Source organism: Pteropus vampyrus, unplaced genomic scaffold (assembly GCF_000151845.1).
Source record: "Pteropus vampyrus isolate Shadow unplaced genomic scaffold, Pvam_2.0 Scaffold123, whole genome shotgun sequence".
Lineage (NCBI taxonomy): Eukaryota > Metazoa > Chordata > Mammalia > Chiroptera > Pteropodidae > Pteropus > Pteropus vampyrus.
Window position 1 is genome coordinate 3,334,363 of NW_011888904.1, and position 13,968 is coordinate 3,348,330.

The 13,968-nt window shown below is 43.5% G+C and overlaps 1 protein-coding gene across 1 annotated transcript in view; it reads left to right on the plus strand.

Annotated features, from left to right (window-relative positions):
* Positions 1-13,968, plus strand: part of COL15A1 (collagen type XV alpha 1 chain) — a 161,775-nt gene that overhangs the window by 91,442 nt on the left and 56,365 nt on the right. The window contains exons 30-36 of the mRNA XM_023534235.1: positions 4,916-4,980; positions 6,300-6,428; positions 6,575-6,634; positions 7,368-7,427; positions 11,213-11,398; positions 12,695-12,810; positions 13,806-13,963. Coding sequence (XP_023390003.1) covers positions 4,916-4,980; positions 6,300-6,428; positions 6,575-6,634; positions 7,368-7,427; positions 11,213-11,398; positions 12,695-12,810; positions 13,806-13,963 — 774 coding nt within the window. The remainder of the gene's footprint in view (positions 1-4,915; positions 4,981-6,299; positions 6,429-6,574; positions 6,635-7,367; positions 7,428-11,212; positions 11,399-12,694; positions 12,811-13,805; positions 13,964-13,968) is intronic.

Genomic DNA, 13,968 nt, shown 5'->3' on the forward strand with positions numbered 1-13,968 from the left:
AGGACCGGTTTCTGTCTCCAAGCCCAGTACACACTTTGTTAGTTAAACCAATGAGGGGTCACTTCCACTAGGAAATAACCATGGTTGCCAATTTGGAGACTCTTATTTGTACATTTATAAGGTATGATTGTGAATTTTACAAAGCTTTTTTTTTTTTTTTTCAGGGCCTCCAGTGGATCCAGCATACCTGAGACATTTTCTGAACAGCTTGAAGGTATTTCTCTGCCAAAACTGGGCCTGCGTTTCCAAGTTCTTGGGCTTATGTCAGTGACTGGTTCACCCTACTCTTACTAAATGTTCTCTGAATGTTCTCTGCTTCCAGGGGGAGAATGGAGACAGGGGGTTTAAAGGAGAAAAAGGAGACTCTATCGTCGACTTCTCTATGTCGGGGCCTCCAGGCCTGCCAGGAAGTCCAGGCTTGGTTGTGAGTAGTGACCCTCCATACTTCTTCCTCATTGAGCCACCACTTTCCCTGAAGTCCCCAGTGTGACTAGGAGAGTCAAGAGTCAGTCATAGCACCACAAGCTGAGGCAGGACTTGAGTATCGGCCTCTCTCCCCCATCCTTGTTTACTGATGGAGAGCTTGGCTGGAGCCCATGGAGAAAAGGGAGCTGGCTGAGGCCATATGCGTCCAGGTAACTTTCAGGTCACTAAATGCTGCTTTATTCATGTCAATGGTGAAAAATTCACTCATCAAAAAGAGTTATTAATGGTGAACACATCAGGTAATAGAAACAGAATGGAAGGTGAGGGAGATATTTTCAGAATGGCTATTTGATTTTTTTTGAAATTTAATCAAAGAAGTAGCTCCTAGATAGGCTTGGTCTTCTTAGGTTGACAAGTTTCTCCAGGGCACAGAGGAGAAAATCAAGTTATGCCTCAAACAAGACTATGACCAGATCATTGACCCTCAGGGACCACTAGCAAACTCTGGTCCCTGAGCTTGCTGTGAGGGTAGACCCAATAAAGCCAGGAAACTGGGGTTCCACTTCCAGCCCTGCTGATAATTTGCTTTGAGGTCTTGGGCAAGCTGTGTCTTATCTAGGCCTCAGTTTCTTTATCTGTGAACTGTGAAGGCTAGACTAGATCCCTCTAGGGCCCTCTGAGTTCCAGGCCCTCTGGGGTTCTTAAAGTGTCATTAAACATAATGACTGGGCTGCTCTTTAAGTCATTCACCACCTGAGTCGTGCCCAAGATTGAAGATGATGATGAAAATAGCTGATGTTTATTGACTTCTTACAGATGTCCTCATACAAAGAATAGACAGGACTGTAGTGATTAACGGTGCTTTCTCTCTTCTGTTCCTGTGCCCTTGCCTTGACAGGGCCAGAAAGGGGAGACTATTGTTGGGCCCCAGGGACCCCCAGGTGTTCCTGGCATGCCTGGGCCACCTGGCTTTGGAAGACCTGGTCCTCCTGGGCCACCGGGACCCCCAGGGCCACCAGGACCTCCAGCTATCCTAGGAGCAGGTCAGTACTATACGTGGTGCTCTCATTTATTCTGCCTCTGCTGTTACGCTCAGGGTCACTGCATCTGGGCAGCATCTTAAAGCCACACTGTCTGACAAAGGGCTGTTTCCTAGATGGAGCTTTTTATTTCTTTTTGTAATATTGGAATAATTCATATGCCATAAAATTCATCCATTTAAAATGTACAATTCAATAGTTTTTAATATATTCACAAGGTTGTATAGCCACTACCACTCTCTAATTCCAGAACATTTTCATCTCTCCAAAAAGAGACCTTGTACCAATTAGCAGCCACTCCTGTTTTCCTTCTCCAGCAAGACCCTGGCAACCAATGATTTACTTTCTATGTCTATGAATTTGCCTATTCTGGACATTTCATGTAAATGGAATCATGTATTCCATATGCGGCCTTTTGTGTTTGGCTTCTTTCACTCAGTATAATGTTTTCAAGGTTCATCCTGTTGTAGAGTGTATCATTACTTCATTCCTTTTTATGGCTGAGTAATGTTTCATTGTATGGATATATCACATTTTGTTTATCCGTTCATCAATTGATGGACATTTGAGTTTTTCTATTCTTGGGCTATTATGAGTAATGCTGCTATGAACATTCATGTAGTTTTTGTGTGAACATATATTTTTAGCTCTCTTAGGTGTATACACAGGAGTAGAATTGTTGGATCATACGTATAGTCACTAGACTGTTTTCCAAAGTGGCTGTGCTTTTTTGGATTTCCACCAGCTGTGTATGAATGTTCCAATTTCTCCTCTTCACTGACACTTGTTACTATTATATCTTTTTTATTCTAGCCATCCTAGTGCATGTGAGGTAATATATCATTGTGGGTTTGATTTGCATTTCCCAAACAACTAATGATGTTGAGTATCTTTTCACATGTGTGTGGAAACTTCCTGGCTGCTTTGTGGATGCCTGGGCCTTAAGAAATTGGGAACCAGCATTGAATGTAACTCTCTATGTAAAAATCCCTTCACCCCTGGGTACCTCACTTCCTCTATTGAAAAATAGGCAAAATAGAAGAAAATCTCCATTTACTAAACATTTACCAAGTGCCAGGCACTCTGCTGGTCACTCTACTACATGATTTTATTGAATTCTCACAAAGCCCTTCAAGGAAAGTATTAGCTTCCCCATTTTCAGATGAGGAAAGTGAGACCTAGAGATGTTTAGGAACCTTTCCAAGGTCACACAGCTAGTAAGTAGCACCAACAGGGTTAGGCCCTAGATCAGCGTAGCACCAAAGCCCGCGTTCTTTCCACTATGTCCATGATAGAAAATAATACCAGCAGCAACAATAGCATGACTGCATCCTTTTTTGTTGTTTGGGTTGGCATGAGCGAGATGTGGTGGAAGCATACCTGGGAAGAGATCTGTAATGTCTGGGGCATCGAGGAGAACTTTACATGGGAGACAACTTTGGGGCCAGGGCTTTGACTTAGTCTTAGTTCTTTTGGCTGCAAGTGACAAAAATGTAACTCGAACTAGCTCAAGACCAATGAGATGTATTAGACATGAAGGAGAGGGTGAATAGTCAGTTTGTGGGAGGGGAAGACATGCAATGGGACCTCAGGTACAGCCAGAACCAGGGATTCAGCTCCTGCGAGGATTTTCTGGCTGTCTCTTGTCTCGGCTTCTCTTTGTATGCTTGCTTCATGCTTCTTTACCACAGACCACAGCCTCTGCATGGAGGGAGGTAGGGTTACTGACAACTTACAGCTTCTATCACCAGCTAGAAATCTTGGCTTTCTTTCCTGAAAAGTCTGGGGGTGGGGCGAGTCCTGAGGAAGGATTTTGATTGGCCAGATGCCTGACCTTGGACCAATCACCTGTGGCCAGGAAGTAGGAGAATATGAGACTATGGCAGCTCCTTCTGGAACCAAATGATTGTAGAGGTGCAGGGGAAGATCCCAAAAGAAGGTGAGAATACTGGTCCTGCAAAGAAAGAAAGTGCTAGGTGAATAAAACCATAGGTGCCCACTCAACCTTGAGGGATGAGCAGGAATTGCAGGAGATGGGAGTACATTACAGAGTGAGTAGAAGATGCAGAGAATCTGTTGTCCATAATAGCTCTACACTAGGGGTCCCCAGGACTCTTTGCTGAATAGAACAAGGATTGCCCCTCACATAATGTGTGGCAATTCACAGTGTACAGAACACTCTCATATCCATTATCCCATTTAATCTTCACAGTAACCTTGGGAGGGAGATAAAATGGATATTACTATAAAACTCATTTCACGCATGAAGACACTGAAGCTCAGATAGATTAGGACACTTGCTCAAGGTCACAAATACTAGTAAGAGGCATGGCTGGGATCCAAATCCAAGTCCTCTGACCCTCTCTACATTGGACATTCACCACCCATGTATGGATTGTTAAGTCCTATGTCAGAACTGCAGACTTAACTTGGAATGACCTGGAAAGTCTGATATGGTAATTTACTGGAGCTTGTAAAAATATCCTTAACTCTGCAAGAGCTTTGCATTTTGGGAGCTGGGGATGGGACAGGACAGAGAAGTAAAAGGAGAGAAAAAAAAATAGCTATAACAATATTTCTTTATGTTCTCCTAAAGTCAGGGCTTTTTGTTTGGGAACCATAAACTCCTTGAGCCTTCAAAGATGTGCCTCTGGAAGCTGTTCTCTCACTAACAATTTAAGTAGACCTGTGTGCATGTGCAAATGCATTTTTCTAGGGAAGAGGGCAATAGCTTTGATCTGATTATTAAAAGCACTGTAACTCTTTAATAGCTGAGAACCTCTGGTTAGATGCTATACAGTTTCGCAAAGCACATTCCTAGTTTGTAGTTTTCTGAATTCTCACCACAGCCCAGTGAAGAAGAAATGCCCGTTTACGTTTCACAGATGAGGAAACTGGGGTTCAGAGAGCTTGCTGTTTCCCTAAAATCACACAGCTGAGAATTGAAAAATAGGGGACTTGAGGCCTTGTCTCCTGACTCCAATGCCAGAGCTCCTGTTACTTCACTGCCTTACCCTCCTTATGCAGCCTGGCACTTTCTCTTCCTCTTCCTGAGTCTGCTTCCTCTGTTCAGTAGTTACCTGCTTGTCCCTTGAGTAAAGTAGATTGTATGAGTCGGGACATTTTTAGATGCAAGTGACAGAAAACTAATTTCAGACTGACTTATACAAACAACAGCAACAAGAGGAATTTATTCACTTATAAAGCTGAAAAGTCTGTGGTAAGGCTTCAGTCAAGGCTACAATCAAGAAGCCCAGCTCTTGCCCATACCAGTGCATGTGGCTGAGTCCTGTGCTGGGTCCAGAGCGCCTGAGATTCAGATGAAAGTGGTCGTGCTTTGCAGCACTGTGAGCGGGGTTGTGCACACTCCCCTTGGTGACCGGCTGATGCCTGTGGCATTTTTCAGAGTGTGCGATGTTTTGTAACTTCTCTTTTCTGCTTTGTCTTAGCTGTGGCCCTTCCAGGCCCACCTGGCCCTCCGGGACAGCCAGGGATTCCCGGATCCAGAAACCTGGTCAGTATAGTCATCAAAGCGTATTCATCCTTCTGCTTAAGATGGGTTTACTTAGCACTTCGGCTGTAGTGTTTAGGGGCTGGCACACCTTCTGTGTTGGAATTAGGCTTCTATGACAATAGTACCAGGGCAATTCTACAAGCAGAGGGTGTTTATCATCTCTTATGAAGTAAAAAGGTACAGAACACAAAATCATTTGTGATTTAAGTTCTGCCCTTTTCATTCTTAATTGACTAAAGTATAACCAGAACCAATCATATTAGGTCAAAAAACATAAGCGCAAGAGTATAAACAGCATTGCAGCAGGTCCTGTGCTGGTAATTCAGCCTTCTCTGTTCTGCCAAAGAACGTCTCTTGTACACTTATTACCCTGCGGGTCACTGGAGCAGAGCAGAGCACCCACAGATGATTACGATGCACTGACAGAGGGACAAATACCTCACAAGGATGTCAGGAGTCTTACGAATGCTCTGTGATCTTTACTGGCTCTTATTTTGAAAATTTGGCTACCAAATGGAAGAACAGTCCAGCAGATAATGAAATTTTGATATATGGTGCATGTGGGGGATTTCTAAGCCATTTTGAGGCACGCAGTAATTATCTTCGAGGCTAGGTGAAAATTAATTTTTTGTCATCTTTCTCAATTGAAACGAAAAGTAAAAGCTCTCTTGGCTGATATTTCTTTGAGACTTGGTGCTTTTCGATAGATTTTTGCAGCTCTTACGTCTGCTCCTGACATGCCAAGATGGCTATTTAACCTTTGGCAGCTTTCCAGGCAGAAATTACAGACCCTCATTTCCTATCATGTATTTAATGTGATAACTACCCAGCTAGGCAAAAAGGATTCAGCCTAAGTAGCATTGTTTTGCTTGTTCATATTTCTTATTCCAAATGAAAATGAACTTGAAACTTTTTCATGGGCAGCACGAGATAACACATTTCACAATGTCAGTGCCATTGAGCAGATCAGAAAAATTGAAGTGGCGAAGCTTCGTAACGATTTTGGTAATGCCAGCTCCAGGCAAAGACAACTCTAATTACAGTTTTTAAATGTTGTTATACTCACAGAATATTATCTTCTTGTTTTAATTTATCTATTATAGAGTTATGTTCCAAAGTAATTCATGTTTTTGTTTTATCAAAAAGAGCGTCCTTTGGTTGTTATGGAAGTGATCGATATATCTCTATCTGGCATGATAAGCCTTTTCGTTGACTATGAGGAGATGGCTCATATTGGAATTTACAAGGAGGCCAGTTTTTCAGATGTGCCACCGCTCTCATGATAACTGTAGTGTTTAAAATTTAACATTATCTGACAGGTTACAGCCTTCAGCAACATGGATGACATGCTGCAGAAAGCACATTTGGTTATAGAAGGGACATTCATCTACCTGAGGGACAGCACTGAGTTTTTTATTCGTGTCAGAGATGGTTGGAAAAAATTACAGGTAACTTAAACTTTCTTTAACAAATTGCCTCCAAATACCCCTGAACAATAATAATCTACTCCTATAAATGCTATTTTTCTGTTCTGAAAATAAGCAAACAGTTTCTAGTCGATGTTTCAGTCGCAATGTACTGTTTTTCCTTAAAGCTGGGAGAACTGATCCCCATTCCTGCCGACAGCCCTCCACCCCCTGCGCTTTCCAGCAACGTGAGTAGTTTCCCTGCCTTACATCGTGCTCCTCCCTTCATCAGCATTACTGAGCCCCCTCGATATCCAGCATCAAGCTCTCCAAATTCTGGACAGCCAGCTCTGCATGGTTCAGTGTCTGGTGGAAACCTAGAAGTGACCAGGTGCCAACAGAATGTTCTCATGATAGAGTAGAGAGAGAACTGGACCCAGAGTCTAGAGATCTGCTCCCGTGCCAGAGCTGAATCCTCTTTGGCACAAGGCTTCCCCTCTCTTGGCCTCAGTTTACTCATCTGTGAAATCATGTTTGGTGTAAGCAATTTAGAAGAACCGTTTAACGTTTGACACTCTGAAACTTCTTTGCCTGATAAGAACATTGGCAATTTATATTGTCCATTTTTTAACCCTACATCAACCCTTTGAGGTGGGTATTGTCATCCCCATTTTGCAGATGAGGACACTGAGCCTCTGAAAAGGTGACTTTCTCTATTAAGTGAATGAGTAGGCTATAAAATCTACTTCCTTGGTTCACTGCTCTTTCTGAAAGACTTGAGACAATCCCTTTCCTTCGTGAGGATCATTTCTTCATTTGAGCGTGAAACTCTTTGCAGTTGAGAGTAGCCCAAAGACAATGACGAACTCCTTAAATTATCTTCTCAAGAAACCTTGCACTTGCTTCTCAATGTACTCTGAAGAACAGATTGAATGAAATGAAAATATTCAGAACTGTTTGTTTTCCTTTTTTACATAACAGCCACATTCGCTTCAGTCTCAACTGACATCTATTTCAAGTGTCAATTATGAAAGGCCTGCAGTAAGTACAATTCATACATTTCCTCTGCAAATGCTAACTGTGTGTCTACTATTTGCTAAGTGCCATGCTAGGCACACAGTTCCTACCCTCAAGATGTGTATAGATTGGTGAGAGAGGCAAACAAAATAAATAATTACAATACAGCATGGTAAGTCATTTGGGTGAGGCAAACACAGGGTGCTGGGGGTGCAAGGAAGGTGAAAGATATCTGCCTTCTTTAGGAGAGGTGACCTCTAAACTAAGGCCTAAAGGACAGTTGAGAGCAGGAGAGAGCCAGGTGGGAGAAAGAGAGTGGGAATTCTAGACAGGGTGAGTATGGAACAGAGGGAAGCAAGAGGAAGTGCTGTGCGTTTCTGTAATTCTGAGTTTTTCAGTCTGGCAGAAGAAGTAGAGTTCCAGGCAGAAAGGAGAAATTAGTATGCAGACAGTCAGGTTACTCATCAAGGCCCTGCAAGCCAAGCCAAGGACTTTGACCTTTTCCAGTGAGCAATAGGGAACAATGAAGGGTCTTAGGCTAAACAGGCATATAATATTGGCGTTCCAGAAATTACCTTGGGTACAATGTACAAATAGATTAGAAGTGATAGGACCAGGGGTCCAAAGGCCAGTTAAGTGGCTACTTTACTTTCTGAACTAGGATCACAGCAGTGAACATGTAGAAAAGAGGGTAGGTTGGAGAGAAATTAAGGGGGCAGGAGTGAAAAAGGACAATGACAGGTTGGTCATTGATCGGATACAGGGCAATGAGGATGAGGGAGACAAAGAATGACACCCAGTTTTCTGCCTGGCTAACTGAGTGGTGATAGTTTTCTTTCCAGGGGTCATTCTGTTGCTGGGATTAGAAACTCTCACTCTATTCCTTTGCTAGCTTAAGTGAAGATCTTGTTCAGGAACCTCATGGAATTCAATTGAAGGAAGTATAACTCTTGTCTCTGCTATTAGTCTGCTTTACTATCTACAGACCAGCTTCTGCAAGGCTCTTTCTTCCAGCCTCCCCTCCACTCCCACCCCAATATACAGACATAGGCTACATCTTCAAAGCTGGCACACAGCTATGGGTTGCCATGGCATTGATTATGCCCCTAACTCTGTGTGATCTTACAGCCACAGAGCCCAATACTACCTGACTCAATACAGAGTCTTGCGAGAGATCATCTATATGGGTCATTTTGGGTTAATTGTCCACTCCCAGACAAATCAAAAGTAGCCAAGAGAATGAGATTGCATGGCCTAAGATCACTCTTTTTAGCAAATGTTGTGGGGCAGTTTCCAAGAACAAGGCATGGTCAACTCGAACACCAGAAGCATGTTTCCTGTCTCACTGCCATTCACCACACAAGAGCTCGTGTGGGGCATCATGAGTCTGAGGCACCTGTAGGGCATCTGAGTGGAAACTACCAGGAGGGAAGAGGATACGAAGGTCTGAAAGCCCACAGTGGGTCTCATCTGAAGATACAGACTTAGAGTCTTTAGCTGAGCCATGGCAATGGTGACCAGGGTGCTAGGATTCTCGAAAGAGAATTTCTGCAGTGAGAAGAAGTTGGATTCTGAGGAACAAAAACACAAAGACACTGGTGGAAGAAATATGAGAAGGAAACCGAGAGGAAGAAAGGATGGCCAGAGGGGAAGAAAGGGTGTCAAGCAAGGTAGAAGCCAGCAGTGTCAAATGCTGCCCAGAGGTCCATTGAAAGAATTAAAAGGTGTCCTTCAAACTTAGAAACCAGAGGAAAGCATTCCTATAGCATGGAGAGACACCAATAAGAGTCTAGTTGGTTGAGGAGTAAATGGGAGGTAAGGCAAAAAAAGAGAAGCCAGTATAGGTAAATCTTTAAAAAGCTTAGCTATGAAGGGGAGAAGTTTGGGCAGAAGCTAAAGGATTTTTAAAATAGTGTTTTGTAAATTTAAAGTAACACATAATCATTGAAGAAAGTTTGGACAATCAATAAGTAAAAAGACTGAAGAAGAAAACAGTAAACCACCTATAATTTTACCAAAACTATAACCATCCATAGAATCATCATTTCAACATTATGATTGTCGTAACGTAATTGTCTTCATAAAAATGATAGATTCATTATAAAAATGTTCCGGCAATTAGAGAAATATAAACATGAGGACGCAAAAGCCCCCAATCCCTCCCTTCAGAAACAGCCATCATTCTAGACATTTCTCTGTGTATCTCTTTAAAGAAGGAGAGGTGGAGATGAATGGAATTAGGAACGGGTAGAAAGCTCTGAACTCGCCATCGTGGCTGTCCTAGGTGTCGCCTGGTATCAGAGAAGCCATCTTCTGTGACTTCCCTTTGGTGTAGCTCTAGAAGCCCAGTGGTTGGAGGGTGATGAGACCACAGGGCGTCTTTCCTGGGGTGTTGCAGTCCCCTGATGCACAAGAGGGAGGACGGTGAGGGTGGGGGCAGTATAACCAGGCAAGGGCAACAGAGAGCAGTGTTTGGATATGGGGCTAGAAGTCTGATGGCCAGTAAGTGGTTGTGATGAGTAAGTAGTGTGCGGAAGTCGCCTCCCTATCCTAAAGGCTGGGATGTAGGAGCATAAAATGCTGCTACTGGGAGAGCTGCAGAGGAAGCTTCATCTCAGTGGGGATGAGGATGGGAGATGCTGAACCTCTATCTAGCATAGTGATAAAGGCAGAACCAGGGATGGATAAAAAAGATAGAAATTGGGGAAGTAGCAGGCTTGGAGTCTGTCTTCTTTAAAATGGGGAAGGAAAGGGGTGATGAAATGCAGAGAAATATTCAAAGAAGCGCTAAGACTGCATGGGTCAATCTGGACATTGTAGTTTATGGCCAGCTGTGGCGAACTGGCTGCATACTTGATAGGCAGAAGAATGTCAACATGGTAACATTTGCTGTTAGGAACATATAAAGGCTTGGTGCTGGGAACATTCAGATCTGAGTGGCAACACAGAAACAGAGAGAGAAGCATTGACCACGTCCTGCCTCATCACACGGAGCTCATTTATGTCCAATGGTTTAAGATATCTTAAAATATTTTTCTTTTCTGGAGCCTTGGGTCTGGGTCCTGCACCAGTCCTCCCCAGCCTTATGCTAATGAGATAAAAGTTGCTTCTGAGATGAGATCAAGGAGGGAGATGACTACTCCTTGAGTGTGGATGTATTCCAGGGTGCTGGGAGAGAAGGCTGGGTTTGGGGAGCAGAAGTGTGAGAGAAGACAGACTATGGAATGGCTTTTGTTTTGGCTGCTGACCAAGGGGGCAGGGATGTGAGGGTAGAATTACTGTATGACCCCATGTTTCCAAAGGGTCTCTTTCGGCAGTCTTAGTAGCAACTATCATGACCTCCTTCTAATGCCTTCTCCCTCTGGCCCCCTTGGGTTCAGCCCCAGGCCTACTCAGGAGGTAGAAGAAAAGGCAGGAGGCAGATAGCTTAGTGTAGCTCTGGGATCTAGGACCAAAACCAGCTTAAAAGCCTCCTGGAAACTGAGCTGAACCCAGAATTCTTCAACAAATGGTGAGCAGGCTGGATTCAGATATCAGAAGTACTTTGTTTTGATTTTCTCATACTTGGAAGAATTTTCCACAATTTAGAACTGTTCAGATTGCTGACCCAGGATGATTTCGGAGACCTGTGCTCTCCAGTCAAGCTGGGACTGGAATTCCAGTGGCAGGTAGAAGTTGACTAAGACCACCCCTAGTTTGCCTTCCATTCCAAGAAGTCTGGAATCTCATTAGGAACATAGGATGGTTATGGGCTTGGGGTTCACCTTTAACTCTTTAACTGCACTATCTTTTCTCTCACTTTTTTTCAGCTGCACTTGATTGCTCTGAACATGCCATTTTCTGGGGACGTTCGAGCTGATTATCAGTGCTTCCAGCAGGCCAGGGCTGCAGGACTGTTGTCCACCTACCGAGCATTCTTATCCTCCCATTTGCAAGATCTCTCCACAGTTGTGAGGAAAGCAGAGAGATACAGCCTTCCAATAGTGAATCTCAAGGTAAAAATAAATATTGCTCCCTTTGCCTCCTGGATGCACTGTTCTCCACGGGAACTGGAGGCAGTTGCCAATTCCTGACATCATCAGAAATGTGCTGGTTTAAGGCCCAGCCTGTCCCTGATTGGCTGTGTGACTTTGGGTGGGTCACTTTCCCTCTCTGGACCTCAGTTTCGTAATATTTACAGTGCCCCTGCCTGCTTGGATGGTATGACTCACAGAGCAGACAGGAAGGAATAATAACCACGTTTTTTACACAGCTTTTTAATGTTTACAACATACTTTGTACTCATTGTCTTAATAGATACTTCCAATAAAAATGAAAGGGTTTTTTTTTTTTTTTTTCAGTTTGTCAGATAAAGAAACAGACTCAGAAGGAGAAAGGAGTTTGCTCAAAGTCACTAAAACTAGAATTAGTTTCCTTGAGCCCCACAAGGGTCTGGGACTCTTGCTTCCACTAGAAGATGCCTTTTGTAAGGCGTTGGCTGAGTGGCACCAGAGAACAGCTGGTGCGCACTGGTCCCAGAACAGAGCCACTTTGTCCAGCACCCTGGTTTGGTGCTCTCGGCTCATCTGAGCTGCCAAAGCCTGGCAGACACTTCTCTGCCCCTGTTTGCTGGCAAGGAAGGGCCTCATGGGGTCCCTCAATAGTACAATTATACCATGGAAGTAACCAATTCCTTTAAGGCAATGGAGAGACAGCTTTGTTATAGCTCACACACATGCTGGGTCCTAAACTCCCACTAGATCACAAAGTTACTTTGAGACCCCCTGTTCTGGTACCCCAGGGCTCCAATTTGGAAGCTTGAGGCTAGCATGTTACATCCTGACCCTACACCCATCTCCTCTCCGAAATTTCTGTTCTACCTCATTCATCCACTCGAATTACTTGTATTCTTAGAATGCAAATAACTTCAGAAGAAGGAGTAAGAGATTCATCTCCATATCACCCATAATATGTATTGGCACAAATATGAAACTCAATATATACGTGTAAAATTTTAAAAACAGTAATAAAATAAAGACCTAAAACACACTTTTGGTGGGGAGGAGCCTTTGTTCACATATTATAAGAGAAATTACCTCAAGAAATAAGACAGTAAAACCAAAAGGGTTCAAGAATGGTTTATAAAATCATACCACAAACATTTTCTGAGTTCCCACTCTGTCCAGACTCTTGAATAGGATTTGGTGGCTTCAGTGTGAGGTGACATCTGGGCCTTAAAGAACGAGTAAATATCTAGTTCGTTTGCAGGCTGATGGTATAATGATTCTAATGTGTCATTTTTGTTGCCATAGGGCCAAATACTTTTCAACAACTGGGACTCAATTTTTTCTGGCCACGGAGGTCAGTTCAGTACACGTGTTCCAATATACTCCTTTGATGGCCGAGACGTGATGACAGATCCTTCTTGGTAAGTAGGGTTAGAAGCCTCAAAGTATATGGTACGATAGACAATTTCAGGAGACATTCTAATCATGGATGCTTTTGTCAGCTGCCCCTCTGGGGTGTTGTCAGCATAAAGCCTCAGTGAGGCAGCTGAGGGCCATGGAGAGAGCCCTGGCCTTGGAGCCAGGAGACCTGAGTTTAATACCTTAATATGGGAACTTGGGCAAGGCACTTCTGCTCACTGAGCCTCAGCTGCCTCACCTGCCAAATGGGCAAGATAATCATATCTATACCTTATACTTGTTATGAGAATAAAATAAATGTGAGAACTTCTAGCATGCAGTCGGCCCTTAGAAAGTGGTAAGTAATGCTATTCTTGGTGATCCTTTAAGCCTATGCTGTGAGCTGCAGTCAAATTCTTTGAAACTATGTATGCTATTAAGACTAGAACAAGTCAGCAAATCTTTCCTCAGTGTCTAGTCTATGACAGGCCCAAAGCCAGGCCTGGAAGGCATGATAATAAACTTACACCGCCCTGCTCTTACAGGACTCACAGCCCATAGGGAAAGACAGATACAGACTAACTACGATTCAAGACAGAACATTGTAATTGTAAAATGGAGAAGCAGATAAGATGATAGGAGCACAGAGGAAATAGTCATCATTACTTGGGGTGAGAATCAAGAAGCCTTCCTGTAAGAGGAAGCTTTTAATGGACTTTGAAAGGTGAGAAGGAATTCATTAGGCCAAAAATGAAAGAGGCCACTCCAGACTAAGGGACTTATTGAGCCAAGGTTCAGATTCACGAAAACAGAGGGTATGATTTGAGAACAAGTACAATCTGGATGTGGTCGGAACGGTGTGTTCAGATAGTTAGAAAGAGCAATGAAGATTGAGAGAGGATCTGTAGTCAGACCATGGAGGGTTTAGAAGGCTGACTTGATTCACTAGATCGATGCCATTTGTTCACCGAGATATGCCACAAAGAAGAAAAAGTAACGTGACAAAATTACTTTTTAGGCCCCAGAAGGTCATTTGGCACGGTTCCAGCACCCATGGCGTGCGTCTTGTGGATAAGTACTGTGAAGCATGGCGAACTGCTGACATGGCAGTCACGGGATTGGCCTCCCCGCTGAGCACCGGGAAGATTCTGGACCAGAAAGCATATAGCTGCGCTAGTAGG